Source organism: Terrapene carolina, unplaced genomic scaffold (assembly GCF_002925995.2).
Source record: "Terrapene carolina triunguis isolate 2854851 unplaced genomic scaffold, T_m_triunguis-2.0 Scaffold113, whole genome shotgun sequence".
Taxonomy (NCBI): Eukaryota; Metazoa; Chordata; order Testudines; family Emydidae; genus Terrapene; species Terrapene triunguis.
The window spans coordinates 15,537,931-15,557,663 of NW_020664464.1; the positions used below are offsets into that span (position 1 = coordinate 15,537,931).

The following is a 19,733-nucleotide window of genomic DNA, read 5'->3' on the forward strand; positions in this document are numbered from 1 at the left end:
TTAAAATCTTTTTTAGGACATAACTGTTACTACAATGAAGAAATTAATGCATGTCTTGCAGTGTACTGCCACAGGCCCTCAGAGATATGGATTTGTAACTTGCAATGTGGAACTGAGGGTTCAGTTTAATATGAGTCCATCTGTGGTGAAGGTGTTTTTATAATTAGTTTAAGTTTAGTGTCTTATTGATTGCCACTCACTGATTTTTCTCTTGAACTCTTGTTTATAAATAGACTTATTGTGTTGAGTTGTCTACATCTGGCTGGTCTTTTAAAATGTGATTTTTTTTTTTCTTTGCATCTTTGGTTTCTTAAAAATATAATTTTTCTGACTCCATGGTTGACAGGCAATCGAAGACGGCAATTTGGAAGAAATGGAAGAGGAAGTCCGGCTTAAAAAACGAAAGAGACGAAGAAATGTGGATAAGGATTCTGGGAAAGAAGATGGAGAAAAGGCAAAGAAGAGAAGAGGCAGACCTCCTGCAGAAAAATTGTCACCCAACCCACCTAAACTAACAAAACAGATGAACGCCATTATCGATACTGTGATAAACTACAAGGACAGGTGAGCTCTCAATTTTGTAGATTGGTTCTTTGTTGTTTCCCAGTCTTTTTGGGTTGCTGACAAACCATTTATAGGATTTTAATGGATCTTAATTTACAAGAGAGGCATATAACCTCTTTGTTTGGAAATTCCACTGCCCTGTACAAGAGAAGTGTTTCTTCGTACAATGCGCTCCATTAACCAGATATAGATAATCCCAACAAAACCTCGGGTTGGTTGGTTTGTTTGTTTGTTTAATAATCAAATAGCACAAGCCAGATACAAAATATTTTCATTTTCTAGACTCCATTTACATCCCTGACCTTCTCCCTTCTCTTAATTTCTGTGGATCTCTTCAGCCCTAACTTCCTGACTCCTACCCGAAGCCACGGGCTCTAAAGAAGAGTCTTCCTGATGGCTCAGACTATTCCTTTAGCCTAATGGAGCCTCTTACCTTAATGATTTAGCTATAAATCTTTCCAACACATGTCTACTGTTTTATTAGTACACGTTCTCATGTTGGCACTTAAAACTATTCTCCAGCCTCTTTAGGGATGGAATGAGGAGCATCTGAACTGACAAAGAATATGCTATAGAAATATTATATGGCACTATAACCCACCATCAGTGAGGTTGAAGCTATGCCACCTCTCTTAACTTCCTCAAATAACTAAAGCCCCTGATATTTCACACGAAACCTCCTCCTAAGATAAGAATCCCTTTTTATTTGGATTTTCAAACTAGCTTTGCCTACAGACGCCAGATTTGTATTTGTTGTTGTTTTATTTTATATAGTGTTTTTACAGTGAAATTACAAAGATTTATAATAGAAACAGCTTTTTAATATAAACTGCATGCTAAAATGGGAAGAAGAGGTTAACAAAGAGTAATTTGAGCAGCGATATGAATAGAAGGCACAGAAAGGCAGAAAGAGGCAAAGAGGAAGTGTTTTTTTTTCCTGTTTCCTTTGTCTGGCTTCCGCTGAGAATTGGAAAACCAGCGATCTTGCTATATTGCTTAAAGAAACTGTGTGTTAGACGGTGTCTATATGAGGAGGTTGTACCAATTTTTAACCAAAGGTTTTGCGATTTGGTTAAATCAGTGCAGCCGTCTTGTGTAGATGCTCTGATTTCGATTTGAATGCTTTGTATCAATTTATCCTAAATCTATAATTTAACTTAAACTATAGCAAATCACTGTCAAACTCATTTAAAAGGGCTAGATTCATAACTCACTGTTGCAATGCCTAGTATTTTGGCGCCCTGCTGCCTAATGGAATCGACAGCCCTGAGCTAGGCACTCAGCCACTCTGTTCAGTGCCTGGGGAGAGTTAGGCACCTAGGAATTGGATACACAAAAACCAGCATGTTGAGCAGGGAGCTACCTACACTAGCCAATAGGAAATGCTGAGGAGAGGGCTATGAGCTAAACCCCGCTCTTCAAAGGGAGTTAGGGGCCTAGCTCCACTTGGGATTCACAACCATGAATCCTCTTCTGGAGCTAAGTGTGTAAGCCCTTTCTCAGAAAAAATGAAGGAAATCCTACCACTGAACTTATAACCTTTAGCCCAGTGACTAGCATACTCACACAGTGTGTGGGGAAAACTAGCTTCGGTCCCTGCTCTGCCTGAAATGTAGCAGGGATTTGAATTCACATTTCTTACCTCACAGGGCTATGAGATATTCTTGAGTGAATCTCTCGTGTTGAATCCCTTCCACTTTGTATTAAATAGTGGGCTAGAGAATGACTCTCTAGCCTAGTTGTTCGGGCAGTCCCCTCAGTTATAGAAGACAAAAGTTCAAGTCCAATGATTCTTTAATTATTTATCTGCAGTGGAACAGCTTCAACAGGAAAGACTGAGCGAAACCCATCCCAGAATATCCCATAACCTTGTGATTTGGGCTGTCTAACCACTCTCTGGTTTCAATATGGGATCAGTTGGACACTATACCAGCAACTTTGGTACCATTTGTGGGATACCCAATGAATCAGGTATTGACAACATTAGTGTGCTCAGGCTGTTTCCACACCATTGGCATTCTAGGCATCGTGGGACTTGCTCTGCCTCTCTGTTCCTGATTCTCCAATAATTCAGGAGCATTAAGCAGCTGTAGCTTTTATGCTGAGTCTTTGGTGCCTCCTGGAGTGGTCACAGAATTCTCTCTGTCATCAGCACCATCTTTCACACTGTCTAAACTTTGAGTGCAGAATTGAAGACAGCTGCCGCCTCCTCCTACGTCTGCACACGTAATATCTTTGGTACCAACGATGATTTTGGTGCAGACCACATCTGTGGGATCAGTACCAGCACCAGCTTTGATGCAGAGGTCTGTTCTGGTGCCAAATGGGAGTGTGATGCCCCTTCCAGTACTCAGGGTGTCACCTGGGCACCAGTGCAACCTGCCTATTGACTTTTCGATGAGTCTGGACATTTGCTTGCTCCTTCTGTCGTGGCAGCTTCATTGCCACTGGACAACTTGGAAGGTTTGTCAGGCTTGGGGACATCTTCCCCCTCCATCGGTTTTGAGGGACTGCTCTTCAGTCATTGAGACATCCTGGGTATCACCACCAGTACAGAGATCAGCACTGCTCCCCCAGTAGGGATAGAGTCTCTTGGCCCAGTGCTTATGGGCCATCAGTGCCATATCCGTATTCTCACTGGCCTCCTTGGAACCACTGGAATGTTCCTTGATCTGCACGATCCAAATCCTCAGCCCAGTCCTGAGGTGCTTGGCCTCAGCCGTGGGCATTCAGGCCACATTTGTGAGAGAGAATAAATTGGTGGACATTCTCCAGTACTCTGCTTCGGGGAGAGTAACTTTCCCTATAAGACTTTGTGGCATACCCCAGCTTCCCTACCACTCACAGCAAAACATAAGGATAAATGGTATTATGTCCCAATGTAGGGTTTTGAGAGCTTCTACTCACATCCAGCCCCAAACTCTCCCATGGTAACAGTAACAAATGAGAGATTTTCAGGGAAGCTACAAGTCCATTCCTAAGGACAAAGAGTCTAAGAGGCTGGATTTGATGGAGGGAAAAATGTATTCAGCTTCGTCATTACAAATGCTTATTGCGAATCAGCAGGTTCTGTTATCTAAATATGATTTTGTAAATTGGGAGGATTTGTACAAATTTGTGGATAACTTGCTTAAATCCTTCAAGGAAGAGTTTAAGGCATTCACTGGGGAAGGCCATCTTGTGGCTAAGATGTCATTGCAATCAGCACTGAATGTGATGGACTCATCTTCCAGAATTATGGCCTCCACTAGTACAGTAAGAGCCTCATAGTTGCAGAACTCTGACATAGCTCCTGAAGTCCAGTGGATTATAAAGGACTTACCGTTCAATGGTCAGTTTTTATTTTCTGACAGCTGATGAGATATTACACTCATTTAAGGACTGCTGGGCCACTAGAACTTCATTGGGGGTTTAGACCTCAACCATGAATGATATCTCTTTTGGAGATCAGCAACAGTACCACTCCCACAGTACTTTTGGCAGTCATCCTAGCCTGCTAGGCAGCAAGACTTCTCCAGGAAGGAACATAAGTCACAGAAGGGAAGGCCTTCTAGGTCCAATTTTAAACAGTCTGCCTGTCCTTTGGCTAAGCAGCCAATTTGATGGGCAGATCAAGAGCAGCATTCCACTTGTGAACATCCTGGCCATATCTCCACCTTTTGGGGACAGGCTGTCTCACTTCCACAGTGCTTGGAAAATGATAACCACAGACAAGTGGGTCCTAAGCACTGTGGGATCAGGTTATGCCATTCAATTTCTGTCCATCTCTCCTTTCCACCATCCTACTCTGTCCCTTCTCAGGCACCTCTCTCACAAGTCACCGCTCCTCCTGCAGGACCAGACTCTGCGGGCTTTGGGAGCTGTAGAGGATGTTCCCCTGCAGCATCGAGAAAACAGATTCTACTCACAGTATTTCTTGAGCCCCACGAATCAAAAGGAAGTGTGAGGCCTCAATCATCAAGGTCTCAACAAGCACATCAGAAATATGGTATTCCAGGTCATTACCCTAGCTGCTGTTCTTTCTGCTTTGAATCACAATGACTGGTTCAGATCAGAACTGTACTTACTGATGTCTTCACAATATGTTGAGGAGCACATCTGGGGACAGAACAAGAAGCTTCCCTTCATATCAATGTCCGGGAGCTCTGAGCCATTTAAATGCATGCAGGGCTTTTTGAGCATAGATCACGGGCACAGTGGTTCATGTATTTGCCAACTCTACCACTTCAATGTATTGTATGAACAAGTGGGGAGCAGCCCGCTTCAACCAGCGTTGTCAGGAGGCAATAAAATTTTGGCAGTAGTGCATCAAAGAGAACAACATTCCCACAGCGGCTCACTTGGCGGGGGTGGAGGTCCTGCTGTGAATAACTTCAGCAAGAATTTCTCACAGAATTATGAGTGGTTTCTGAAGAGCAGTGGGCTGAGCTCCATTTTTGGAGAATGGGCATTCTGGTTATTGACCTGTTAGTAACGAAAGACAACAAGAAGTGCCATCAGTTTTGCTCTCGAGCAGGTCTCAGTCCAGGCTCCTTAACCAATGCCTTCTATCTGAATTGGGGATTGACACTGATGTATGCCTTCCTCCCTCCCCCCTTCCACTCTTTCCTCAGGTTATTCTCAGACTGAAGCTGGATCATGACAAACTTATTCTCATTGCACCAGCTTAACCAAGACAATGTTGGCTCTCCAGCCTTCTCAGTCTATCTGTTTGACCTCCCATATCTTCCTCTTTATCCTGATCTACTGATTCAGCACCACAGGCAGATTTGGTATCCAGTTCTGAGCAGTCTGTATCTCACGGCGTGGATGCTGCATGGGTAGATAAGGAGAAATGGTGTTCAGAAGCTGTTTGACAAGTACTACTAAATAATAGAAAGCCCTCCACGAGGACTATCTATTTTGCCAAGAGGGAATGGTTTTCAGTTTGGTTAGTAGCCAGGGGAATTACCTATCTCATAGAACTGGAAAGGACCTTGAAAGGTCATCGAGTCCAGCCCCCTGCCTTCACTAGCAGGACCAAATACCCCAGATCCCTAAGTGGTCCCCTCAAGGATTGAACTCACAACCCTGGGTTTAGCAGGCCAAATGCTCAAAACCAATGCTAGCCCGCATTCAGGACATTTTGGAGTACCTGTTACATCTTCACTCCTCTGGTCTGTCTTTCAGCTCAGTGAGGGTCCACATAACAGTGATGTTAGCGTTCCATCCTCCAATCCAAGGGAAGTCACCTTTCTTCAACTCTATGATAGTGAGATTTCTCAGAGGATTCATTTGTCTCTTTTCACCAGTGAAAGAGGCAGTTCTTTTGTGGGACCTCTATACTGTGCTGGCTGCCCTTGTGGGACCTCTGTTTGAGCCCTTGGCAACCTGTTCTCTGTCCTTCCTATGCCACTAAGCTGTTACAGCTGTGTCTAAATCAGATGCAAACTTTGGAAAGGCAGTTTTGCCATTCTTTAAGTAGATTCTGAACCCCACCTCTTACCAGTACAGCTTGTGAATCACCTGAGTGGAATACATGTCTGTAACCACTCAAAGAATCAAACTGTTACCTGGTTGTACTGTAACTGTTGTTCTTTGAGATGTGAGTGCAAATTTATATTCCATGACCCACCATCCATCCCCTCTGCATCAGGGTCTCAACTCTTGACATTGTTCTGAAGGAGCTGAGGTGGGATGGGGCAGCACTGCCCTTAAATGACAATGGGAGGGACTACAGGCCCAGAAGGGCATGAGCACCTCCTCATGGGTACTGCTGAGCAAAGATCTCCAGCTTCAGTGTGCTGGGTGTATGCACACCTGAGTGCAATACACATCAGCCCCCACATTTCAAAGAACAGCAGTTACAGTACAGGTAGGTAAGTGGTTTTTTAGAATGTTTGGCAATGTTCAGTTAAGTTATCCAGTGACTCTCCCACTGTTTCATAATCATTCATCACTGTCATCCTACCTGGCTAACACTGTATGCCTAGCTTTAATATTGTCCCCTTAAGTTTTCAAAAATATATATAGAAAAGCCAGAATAAAGTACTAGGAGATTGAAGAAGTCCATTTCTTATCCAAAAGGTCCATTTTCAGTATATTATAATGCCAATACAGTAAATGAATATTTTTGGAAACATCTGGGCTGCAATGTTGTGATAAATTAAATGGACTACATTTTTGGGACATCGGGTATAGTTCTGCTTGGGTAACAATCTGACATAGTTTTAAGGTTATTAAGATTACAGTACAGTCTCAGCTTGTTTTCCAGTGGATAACTTTTCTCATAAAAAGACAAAAAATTACCTGTCTAGTTTGACATGCTGTATTACCTTTGGCAGTTTTAGCTCAGAAGAATTTGTCTGAACCTGCAACAGAGCTCTATGTATAAGGAGAAACATTGGGTCAGAACCATAATGGGGAGAATGAGTAGTCTCCCAAGTATTAAAGAATAATTGGCTGTTCCCATCAACTATTTTGAGCTATTTGTTGAAATGTGAAAATGGGTGGAAGTGGTCACAGGATTGTGTAGTAGCATTGTGCGCTGTTTTTATTTAGTTCTGTGGCAGCAGCTTTTAAGATAAGGTGTGGTGTTATGGACTTATTTAACCAACTTGTCAGAAAAGTGTGTTCCTCTTTCTGATTTTGTCTTCATACCCTCTCTCTCTCTCTCTTCCCCCCTCCCCAACAGACATTTATGGTCTGTTTTGCTTTCTAAAGGAAAGCATTGGTTTCTATGGGGGATGGGCCAATTGGGTAGCTGGTTTTAATATTAACTTCATTAGATTTTCCTGGGCTTGCGTATTCCTTGCCTTTGGGAGAAAACACTTAAGACAGGGAGAGGTGGAGAAGAACTAATGCTGGAGCATCATCTAACAGGAAACCACACTGTGCACATACAGTTTTCATAATCCACATACTGCATGCATAATCTGTTGTACAAGGTGAAGGAAGCCCTACATGAATGGTTGACCAGCTCCTTACGCTCTCCCCTCTCCTCATGGCCGCAGTGTGAACAATGAAGGGTTACTGTCTTCCAAATAGTGAGACATCAAAATAAATGTTGCCTGTTGGCCTGTTCCTACTCCTCCCACTAATCCATACTTTCTTTTGTCCAGGGCTCAATTTGTGCCAGGGCTCAGCCCTGGCACTTCTAAGCTTGACAGTTCATAGCCCTGGCACCCCTGGGCTTGCAGCATCAGTTATGAATGTAAAAAAATTGCTTAAGTCCTGGCACCTCTTTCATTACAAATTAAGCACTGCTTTTGTCAGTCTTGTGTCTGATGGGTTGGGTTCCCCCAGCCTCTGTCAGACACCCCAGAGCTAGGATACAGGAATCATGTTTGCTGTCCCCCACTGCCTGGTGCTTTTTACTGCGCCTCCACCTTGCAGAGGGTTTAGGGTAAGTGAGTAGTGCCATCCCCATTCTAGGTAGGGGGGAAGAGAAGCGTGGAATGAAAAACCTTATTTCACAGACCCTGGCTTCCATTTCTGAATGTTCAGTTCTTCTCCATCAGCACACAAATCTTAACATTTGCATGCACAAATCCATTTGGGCAAATAGTGTTTACACACCCAAACTCCATCTGCAGGGGTCAAAATAAATTTGTCTCTTTACCTCACTTTCTGGCCCTGGCTTTTTGGTTGCTTTTAGGATGTTCATATACTGTATTATAAACTGATAACTGCTAATAAGAGTGTCATTCATTTAAAATGTGAAAAACAAAATCACTTTACTTATGCCTCTGAATAAATTTGACAAGTGATAAATCCTCAACACTGGGAGTTGAAAAGTTCCATCCCAAAAAGAAAGCAAGAGGTTCACTTGGTGTAGAGCTTTCCAGGAGTGGTTTTGAAATGGACATTCTAACTACATTTTTTTCATATGGCTCTTATAAAGAGAGAGAAAAGAATTGTCAGTTTTAAATCTGTAGTGCTGTTTCCTTCAGTGCAAAAATTTTGGTTTGCACCGACTCAGACAGTTCTCTGATCCTTCTCCCTCTCTTCTTGTCATTCACAATCCCTGTGGGCCAGCACTCATCTTCAGCTCCTAACTCCAAGCCAACTAATCGACTGCTCCACAGGCCACTCAGTTTCTCAGTTTCCCCCTTCTCTGATTCCCAGTGCCTGTGATTCAGGATTGCAGCTTAGATAGGTGGAGAGTTTGGAAGTACCTCCATTTACCAGGACCGCAAAGCTGTTTTTATGGTGTATGAGCCCTTTCTTATTCCATGGTTCAGAGAGCTCCTCAGCTGTAGTCATCAGGATGAGGCCACAGGCAGAACTTGGACAAATTTCAGTATTTAAGTAATAACTACTTCAATAGTCCTTCCATTGTACACGTGGCTGGCACTTCCCTAGAACTCAAATTCAGGATTTTTATTATTCTCTTTCAGCTATTCATCTTTACTGGTAGTTCATACCTTTTTTTAAAACAATATTTTCAAGTGGTTGAAAAATGTTTTAGGTTATTAAGGCAGAATGAAGGTGATGGTGATGTTTGGCTTTTCAATATTATTAATGTCATTGAACAAGCCAAGACTAGGTGTTCCTGTAATGCATGTACACGGGGGTGGGGCAGTGAAGGGGGGGAGGGTCAGTTTTCTGCCTTATCCACACATACATCTTTCCTTAGTGTATTTAGTGACAGTCAAGCATATGCACTGAGAGAATATATCTGTGACTTCCTGAGAATACTTTCCATTTCAGCTATTGCTCTCTACATTAATTGGCTTCTGAGATTCCTTCCCTGATTCCCAACCTCTGCATATGTACCTACCAGATTTGGAGAAAGGCAATATTAACCTGTGGCTGGCATTGTGAATAGAAGTTAGTATGTTTACTTCAAATGATATCATTATTCTCTTCCAGGCTTCACAGTGCAATAATTCCTTGAAGGAGTGGGTGATATTTTATAAAAGTGATTTATTTTTTAAATAATACATGGACTAATAACTGGCCAGCTAATTCCAATTTCTAGCCTAGAACTCTTTTTATGGCTGAGTTCTATAAACCTGTTTTGTGAGAGGATTATAGAATGGAAATACTAACACAAATTATACCATTCACGCACCTGTAATTTCTTATGTCACTTCCCTTACTTCACGTATTGTAAATACTTAATGGTGCCCTTTGGCCTGCTATGCTTCAAACCAAATGCCCTCTTCATAATTTTCTACTTTCAGATGTCCATTCTTGCAGGGAATGCATTCTCCAACCTTTCTATTTGTGGGAAGAGGTTTAGCAGTTAGCAGAGCTTAATTGGAAATAAATACAATTCTTTAAGCTGGATAATAGCCTGTTGCAGTGTATAATGCCTGTACCACAGTAATAAAGAGACACTATCAAATGCTATTTAAATATCAGTTGTTTTTTTAAGCTGCTCTCCATCGTTTGCAGTATCATCAACTTCTCTTTTCATCACTTGGTACACACTGTTCCTTTTCTTTGGGGCGTTTATTTTAGGGTTTGGTTATAGTTGGGTTTTCTGGGGTTTTTTGTTTGTTTGTTTGTTTTTTGCTCTGCCGTAGTCCTTTTTTTGTTAAATGAAATTGAAGGCAGCATGCCTTTTTTCCCCCTACTTTGTTTCGGAACCAACACCTATGATGTTTGCCTGCTTGTTCAAATGTCCTAAAAGCTAGACAGTCAAAAGGGCAGGTTAAGTGAGAGTTGGAAGGAATGGAAAACCTAAAGGTGAGGAGCAATTGTGTGATTCGCAGCCTCCTTACTCAAGTGGATGTCTAAGATGATTTGGTAAGGACTAGGAGAAATTAAATCTGTGATAAATTCCCCTTTCTCTTATTATACACCTTCTTAAGGTCAGTATCTAGAATGTCTCAAAGCAAAACTAACCCTAGACTTAACACAGCAGGCCCTGAGAGGCACTTTGGAGGGTGGTAGAACAACTCACTTGAGTGCAGCATACAGAGCCTTCTTCACAAAGGTATCTTGAGAGATTTGCACAGTAAACAGGGAGACTGAGCTTGTTACCATGCAAATGTCCAGTGGGGATGTTCATCTCCTTTCTGCCCATGATATAACTGTTGCTCTGGTAATATGGGCCGGGACCCTGTACCCACCTAGCAGTATAGGTGTATCCCTCCTTTTGGGTTCCTGTTGAGGCATAAGAAATTATCAGGACCTATAGGATTTTTTGAGATAGATGTACAAAACCCTTCTCACATCTAGAATATAGAGTAACAATTCGTTATTGCCAAGAGAAGGAGTATAGGGACAGAAGCATCCCACCATCTCCTGTTTCAAGGTCCCAGTGACATCATTTTGATTTTTGTTTTTGTTTTTTATTTTAGCTGTTGCTACATAACCCATCAAAGGACCACAAAACACACAAAGTGTTTAGTGGAAGTCTTAGGCAAATGTTGGCATGAATTCTTTGTTTTAGGAAAAACCTGGAAAAATGTCAACACAGTAAATCCTGTTTTGTACTTTAGCTTCTGTTAAAGGTGTCTATAAATTATTTAACATTATCCAAGCCTAGTCAGGGCATTTAAGCAGGAACTAACCAGATCAGGCAGCAACCTAACTACCCAAGATAATCCAAGAGTCTTTTCTTTGGTTAATGGGTTTGGGGTGAAAAAGCTGGAATCCAGCCTCAGATGAATTACAAAACAACTAGGTATCAGTTGCTTTAGCTTACTTGCTTTTCCCTTTCTCTGCCTCTTTAACCACCCCATTCTCCCTCAAATGAGCTGCTGTTTTCACCTTCAGTTTTGGTTTAACTACACAGACAATAGGGAGCAGTGCTAAGGAAGAGAAGTGACACCAGAGAATACATGGGTTATCATAATTTCCATGTCCCATTACATGCACCCTCACTAAGTTAACTGTGCAACCAATACCCAATAAATCACAGTTGTGTTATAGGGGCTGTATAAATATACAGATTTTAGACTCTTGGATGAGAGTGCTGTCAAGTTTTGCCTAATGCCTTCACAGGGACTGAGTTGCAACTAGCACAACCTCTATAAAGCTATCTGGTGAGCATGCGTGTCCATTGAGTTATCTCTAATGTGTTCTGGGTTTTCTGACCATTACCAACTTATCTGAAACCCTGTTTTTTCAAAGGGAACTGCATGTCTCCCAAATCCTCTATGTAAGTAAGGCTGTACTGTAACAGACTGCAGTATTTGTCATCTAAAATAGTTTCCCATTTGGAGTAATCTGAACTTTAAAATTGTTAGAAAAATATTGGCAGATACTCAACAATACAGTTATGGATCATGTAAGCAACCTGCATTTTCAGGTATGTGTTCTCAATGTTTGTGCTACTCAGACCCACTAAGCCCCATGTTCTTCACTGTGGATACAGGATTTAATATCTCTAATTATTATTCCTTTTGGATATAAATGGCTTCCAGTTGCCATGAACTGTGTCATCCCAGAAGTGAATCAATGGCAACTGCCTTCACTGTACGTTCTGCCAAACCAAAATAAGAGGAGCAGGATTGAGAATTTGAACATCTTAATTACAGCGATGAGTGATGTGAGTAGTGCACAAATACTCCCCTCTGGCTTTATGCATAATAAAATTCTAATAATGTTATTGGTCCCCTGACAGAGTATTAAAAAACAGATCTCTTATCCAGTGGAGCTTGCTAAAGATGTAATAGGAGGCTAGCAGTGCTCTAGGTTATTTTGAAGCCTTTGAATACAACCCCCCTAATATATTGTACAGTTGAATTTTGAATATATGAAGCCAACATTTCCCTAGAAATGTTGTCTGGGTCCAGTTGGCATAAAAAGAAATGAAGTGTGAGGTAGCTTTTGGTTTTTTTGTGGTGTTCTTGCTTTAAGAATTGGTACATCTCTTCTCTCCCATCACAGCCACACACACCGAATATTATTATTTCTTAAAATTGGCATTGTTACAGAAATGTCATATTTGAGTTGTCCCGTGCTTGTGTGCGCACATGTGTGAGAGTCAAATTTCAGCTTGTATAACTGCACTGAAGTCAGTGGAGTTAAGTTTGAGCAAATTTGTTTCTGCTGTTTTTTGAAGTACTGTGAAGTAAGAAAGGTACGTTCCCAACCCCCATCTCCCTTTTTTAACACTACTATGGCAAATTACAGTTCAAGTTGGAAACTCTGCATGGACATAGTTGTCATTAAAGACTAGTGCCTTTATTTGATTGGGAACAGATTGAAGGGAACAACTAAAAATAGTTATAGGTTATTGAGAAATCACTTCTGAACACGCTTTATGGGAATCTGTGATAAATATCAGTTAATAAATTCCTACTCCTTTTATGACATCATCTAGGTCCACTGTGCCTAGCCTGAGCAGTGGCTAGGCAGACTCGGAGCACTGCTCTCAAGCTACTGCTGGGGCAGTTTGCATGAAGGAGATTCTCAGTGAAATGCGCACAATGAAATCCACTAAAAATCTTGGGACAGGTAATAAAATAAAATGTCCGTCCTGCAACTGTGGGGTCTGCTGGCAATTTTCACTGCATTGTACCATATTCTGCAAATTCTAAACTTCCATTTAGAGAATTTTTTTCCCTCTCCTTTGCAAATATATAGCTATCGAGTGTAAAAACCAACCCCATGCCAAGCTTCCACTGTTCTTGACCCCAAGCAGAGGCCTGAGGTGTGAAGAGGGTGGCTCCTTTGGCCCTCCATCAAGGCTCCTGGGGCTCCCATGCCCCTTGCATGTATCTGAAGGGTGAAGAGAGGTTCTTTTGGCACCTCCACTATGATCCCTCTACTCTTTGGCCCTGTTCATGGAAAGACCCTATACCACCCTTCCCGGCTCCTGAATCCCATGCTGGGGCTCAGTGAAAAAGACTCCTTCCCACACCCAAACTTGGACACCACTGCCGCGCTACTGCTTTGTTACTTGTAAATATCCTCTTTCAGGGCTTGGGGAACAGTGTATGTGAGAGGGACCCTAACATGCTAGTGCATGAGTCAGGATGTGCAACTGACCATCTACAGTGAAACTTGCACAAGTGCTGTCAAGTTCACAAACTGAAAAATACGGTGAATAAAACTAGTTTTTCAGTTGTAATAACGTTAGAGGTTACTTGTGATAATAGTAGGTATATAATTTTCAGATAGAAACGTGTTGTCACACTGGCTGGTGTCCAGTTCTTCTTCGAGTGATTGCTCATGTGTATTCCACAATAGGTGTGCGTGCTCGCCATGTGCACCAGTGCCGGAAGCTTTTTCCCTAGCAGTACCTGTAGGCGAGCGCCCTAGCGACCCCTGGAGTGGCGCCTCCATGGCGCAATATAAGGGGCGCTGCGTGCTCCCCCCACCCTCAGTTCCTTCTTGCCACCAGTGAAGGTGCTTTGGAACTGCTCTGCTCCAGCTTTGCTGTAGCTCGTCCCTGAAACTGCTTGTTCGTTCAGTGTATGGTACGTTTAGTTAGTTTAGTTAAGCTAGAGCGCCCGGGCCAGGGCATGCCCCGTGCCCCTTGTTTTAAGTCATGCGACACTTGTCGGCGATCTATGCCAGTAAGTGATCCACACGCGGACTGTTTATGCTGTTTGGGGAAAACCCATCTCAGCGATCGCTGCAAGATTTGACCTGTTATGACCTGGCGGGAATCCCTCCGCCACCAATTGTGAGGGTGCACTCGACTAGGGCACAGGCCTCGTCGGCTGCCTTTTTGGCCCATATCCCCATTCAGGACATTTGTAGGGCTGCCATGTGGTCTTCAGTTCACATGTTCACCTAGTATTATGCGATTGTCTCTCAGACCAGGGAGGACGCCGGGTTCGTCAGGGCCGTTCTCCGTCCCGAGAGTTCGTGAACTCCTTCCTACCTCCAACAGATATAGCTTGGAATCACCTATTGTGGAATACACATGAGCAATCACTCGAAGAAGAAAAGACAGTTACCTTTTCCGTAATTGGTGTTCTTCAAGATATGTTGCTCATGTCTATTCTACATCCCACCCTCCTTCCCCTCTGTTGGAGTTGTCTGGCAAGAAGGAACTGAGGGTCGGGGGAGCGCGCAGCGCCCCTTATACCGTGCCATGGAGGCGCCACTCCAGGGGGGTCGCTAGGGCGCTCCCCTACGGGTCCTGCTAGGGGAAAAGCTTCCGGCACCAGTGCACGTGGCGAGCACGCACACCTATTGTGGAATAGACATGAGCAACACGTCTCGAAGAACACCAGTTACAGAAAAGGTAACTGTTTTTTTTTTTTTCACTCTGTTGAATCTGGGCAGGACTCTGAACAGCAGCACAGGCGTTGGTGCTGTCTGTCTGCAGATGTGGAAAGATTGCAGTGCACTGGTTTCTGCTCTTTTCACATTTGAAATGTTTTTTCTTTGCAACCATAAGGGCTAGAAGATTTTTTTTTTTTTTTTTTTTTTTTTTTTAATTGAAAGTGTTCTGTAAAGTGGATGACACTCACCAGGGGAAGCTTTCTGCTTGCAATGGGCAAGTGGATTTTTCAAGCAATGGGCCATGAGGCAAACCTTTTTCACTTAGGCCTCATTCTCTTTGCCACTTGTTACTTACATACCTTGGAAAGGCTGATCCTTGAGCTAATCTATCCTTTGATGAAGGATTATATGTGTAAGATGTTTAGTTTTTAGGGTTAGAGGGAGATTTTTTTTTTTTTTTTTTTTAAGTGTGAGGGGGAAATCTGCTTTGTTGTACCAGTTAACTCTTAGTAGGACAACTGTAATAGCTGAGATACTCCAGATTTACACTGGTATTAATGAGAGAAGAATTTTTCCATCATGTCTGTTAAAACTTTTGAAAACGAGGACCTCATGGTCTAGGACAGGTGCTATCAGGCTGGAACAAATTCCTGTTCCAGCGATGACCCTGCCTGAATGAAGACTGCCAGTTTTGCTGAATTATGTAGAAACATGTGATGTAGGTGAATGGAAAGTAGGCTATCCCTATCATTGCTATTTATAACTATTATTTTATTAATACATCTCTACGTTTTTCTTTTTACCTACTACCTAAAACAAGAGTTAAACCGTGATCTTCAGAATTGAAAAAATGAATGCTCCAACTCACTGCCACACTAACTGCCTTGAGTGGTTAAGAGTTGGTCACATCTGTTACTAGCTTATGTAACTTGCATGTGCGCCTGAAGTGGCGATCCATTACAGAACGTCTGTATAAAATCTCTCAAATGTGTTGTCACCAAGAAGTAACTACAGCTTCAGAGCAATTTCTCTCCCTTTTTTCTTACATTGCCTTGCCAGTGGCAAAGGTTGCAGAGTTCTATGTAGTAACAAACAAAAAATATGAGAATCTGAAACTCTGCCCTGGGCTGTTATTTTACATTTTAATGATGAGTTTGTTATTGACATTGACTGTCCTTGAAGAAAAACAGGCCCTTTTACAGGCCTATGTTACAGACAAATTAATTTTTGGAGGGGTTTGCTAAGGACATTAGATGTTTTGTTCTGCTTTTGTCAGATTGTATCAGGATGTTTTGTTCACTTAGTGGTGGGACAGAAACTGTGTGTTAGCAGCCGCATATTAGAGAAGGAGAAGATTAATAGAAAATAGGGATGGACTCTTACCAGGGCTTGCTACAGTACACATCCATTGTATAAAGTGGTGGGCTCCTGTGATTGATGATCAGCCTGTGTGGTTCAGGCAGAAGTGAGTGCAGGGCTGTAGTTGGCAGTTTCATTGTGCTTCATTCTCTCAGCAGAGGGTTGCTAATAAGACTGATCTGAAAGTTGGAAGGCAGGGTCTCTCCACACTGCCCATGGTTCCTGCTTGTGCTGGGGACTCTTTCTATGTTTGGTATCAGAGGGGTAGCCGTGTTAGTCTGAATCTGTAAAAAGCAACAGAGGGTCCTGTGGCACCTTTAAGACTAACAGAAGTATTGGGAGCATAAGCTTTCGTGGGTAAGAATTGCATCTGAAGAAGTGAGGTTCTTACCCACGAAAGCTTATGCTCCCAATACTTCTGTTGCTTTCTATGTTTGGTACCTGGTAAACATTTTAGCACTGCCACTTTTTATTTTAAAAAATTGAAAATATTTGCTAGTTCTTTTAGCAGACCAGTTTTAGCAGGACTCAGCTTAGGGAGAGAAGAAACTTTTTTTATTTAAATTGAAAGACTTTATGCATGTTGCTTAAGGAGTTTCCTTGAATTACGTGTTTTTGAGTGAATTATAGCTGTTTTGTAATGTGAACAGCCTATCAGAATCAACCATGCTGGATTCTGAAGTTTTCAAATACACAACACGAACCACTTTGTCTGCTCTTCTGACCAAGATTGTGGTCCAAATATTCAAATGACAACAGTGGAAATTAATAGAAATTGTACTTCCTGATTCAGTAATAGATGAAAGCACACTGTTTATTGGCAAAGTCAAAGTCTGCAAGGAAATAATTAAAACGTATTTCACAAAAATGCATAGTCTGTCTATTTCTCTGGACTAATGCATGGAGTTTATAAAATACAGAGGCGCACTCTTACCATGAAATATTATTTTTATAAGGACAGCTTCTCTATAAGCAGAGCTACACTTGAAAGGGAACTGTAATTAGCACATTGTGCTGCATGTTGAGGTCTTCCAGGGTACAGTGCAAGCATTCAGGACTCTCATTCTGCCAACTATATACAGAATGTCATTTTTGTCCTGTTCTGTCAAAATGTGTGAAATTCTTCAAAGAAATATGAGCAGTTTCAACTTTTTTGTTTTCCTGTCTGGTTTCCTCAACTTCAAATATCTGAAATGATGAGGAGTTTGATAGGTCAATACCTCATTATTTCTAGCTCTCATGACAATGAAGGGAGATTGCCTGTTCCTTTTGACCACGTTCTGCCAAGAGAAATAAACTAGCACAATATAGGCATACAAATAGGACCGAATTCTTCCTTGATGTAACTCTGCAAACATAAACATACAAACACCTCTCTAATCAATTTAAAAAATGAAGGGAGGTTAGTCTCCTCCCAAGGTAAATGGAAATAAAACAACCAGTGAGCAGAAAGACTTCTTTTTTTTTTTTTTTTTTTAAGCCAAAGTTTATTCTCAAACTGTGGATCAGGACCTCAAAGTGGGTCTCGATCCCATTTTAATGGGGTCACCAGAGCTGGCATTAGACTTGTTGGGACCCAGGGCTGAAGCCAAAGCCTGAGCCCCATTGCCTGGGACTCAAGCCCAAGCCCCACTATCCAGGGCCAAAGTCAAAGCCCGAGGGCTTCAGCCCTGGGCAGCAGGGCTCAGGTTACAGTCCCCCACACCCTGAGGTGAATCTGTTGGGCTTCAGCTTTGCCCCCCCCCCCCCCCCGCCTGGGGTGGGTGGGCTTGGCCGGGCTCAGGCTTTGGTCCCCTCCCATGGGGTCATGTAGTAATGTTTGTTGTCAGAAGGGGATTGCAGTTCAGTGAAGTTTAAGAACCGCTTCTCTAATGATATGTGATCTATATCTGCATGCGTGCCCACATGGACAAAAATGTGTGGCCTAGTGCAGTAGTAGTAAACTATCACTCCTCTTTCTGTCACAATCGATTCTGTTAATTTATGCAGGTCCCTCTTCCTGTTCAGCATGTATCCTGCTAGTTGCTAGGCAACCAGGAGTGATTTACTGTGCGCAGGCTTTTTATGTGGAAGCTGTCGTGGTTATTATTTTTAATTATAAAAGTGGGGGGATATGGATTAAAACAGGAGTCTGGCATTCGTAATTAACAATTTTCTTCCAATATACCCACAGCACAGACATTTGAGACTTCTCTAGAAAAGAAGTGTTTTGTAATATATTCTAACCCTGTCCATTTATGGTATGGATATACATGCACAAAGGGAATAGGAGATGGAATCCTTCTGTGAAAGGAGGTTCAGTAAAAAACGGTAAAACTCTGTGCTCTCATTGATCTAGGTAGACTAAGTCAGATGTTAGTCTTTTGTATCTGCTGCATATTTCAGTCCTTAATGCTTTTTCCTATTCACACCTTTAAATAATTTGCAGTAATTAGTTGTGCCAAATTGCAAAGGAATTCATTGTTTGTGTTGCATTTCTAGCTTCATAAATAGAATCTATGACCAAAGCCATAGATAAAATTCTACCCCAGCTTGTTTTTCAAAATACTGGATTTTAGTTTATTACTATTTAATTTCATAATTAGTGAATATTAGGCTGTCCTATGTATATACTTGTGTAGCCATGACACACAAAAGCTATACAGGCATCAAAGGGCTTTTCTTGTGTACAGTAGCAAGAGAGAGAAGCTTGAGTGGTTTACAATGTGAACAGAACACAGATTATTCAGTAGTTTTTTGCTTTATATTTAAAGGATATCACTACAAATTGTTTTTAATTGCTGTCAGAATCTGAAGTACAGTTGGGGCCAATCCACTATGAAAACAGCTTGATGTTTCACTTTGAACTCGGGACTGCATTGTCTCTGCTCAAAGACTTTTTTCTATTGAAGTATGAAGCTTCTAAATTTTCAAACATAGCAGTGAGACTCACTCCTTCTGAGGAGCTAATCCAGGATATCAGTTTTGAGGAGTGGTAGGAGTTGTGAATTTGGTTTGCCATACCTTTTAAATGACAGAACAGCAGGTATGCTTTGCTAGCAATAATAGCTGTTTGGGTTTTTTCAGCACTGTATTTCACTGTATGATGTAATTGTGTGGCTGTGGTGAACTACAGCATCTGATGCTAAAGCTACTAACTTTTTATGACTGTTTTGCAACAAGGAATCTGCCCCTCCCTCCCCATGTATTGTGTAAATAATTAAGTGAAATGGCTAGATTTTTAAACAAGAATATAACAAGTATGTCTGTAAAATGGCACACATCTGTTAGCTTGTGAAAACGCACACTTGTTTACACAAAATAAGTAATTTTGTACATATAACTGCAGGATTTTGTTTGCTTTTTATCTGGTGTACATGCCATTTTGCAAGCAACTTGTTGCATCCTCTGAAAATTAGCCTACTGTGTAGTATATGTATATCTTACACACACACACACACACACACACACCAGTATTAAGGCTTCCTGTGCAACTTTAATTGGGCCCCTTTTGCATATGCATTATAATAGTCTTTGATTATGTAATCATATACTGGTTTTTTTTCTTCCGCACCAGATGGATAATGCTCAATTAATGAGCTAGCTATTCAGTATTTTGTTTTTACCCTCATTGTTTAATGTCTGGCCTTAGGCCTTATTTACTGCACTCTATTCAAACCCTGCTTTGAAGACAGAATTCTTAATTTCTTCAT

General features: G+C 41.8%; 1 protein-coding gene across 7 annotated transcripts in view; it reads left to right on the top strand.

Moving 5' to 3' along the window:
- The window catches only part of SMARCA2 (SWI/SNF related, matrix associated, actin dependent regulator of chromatin, subfamily a, member 2), a 182,680-nt gene that overhangs the window by 145,750 nt on the left and 17,197 nt on the right, over window positions 1-19,733 (top strand). For all 7 annotated transcript variants that reach the window (XM_024200169.1, XM_024200168.1, XM_024200174.1 and 4 more), the window contains one exon: window positions 347-564. In XM_024200169.1, coding sequence (XP_024055937.1) covers window positions 347-564 — 218 coding nt within the window. The remainder of the gene's footprint in view (window positions 1-346; window positions 565-19,733) is intronic.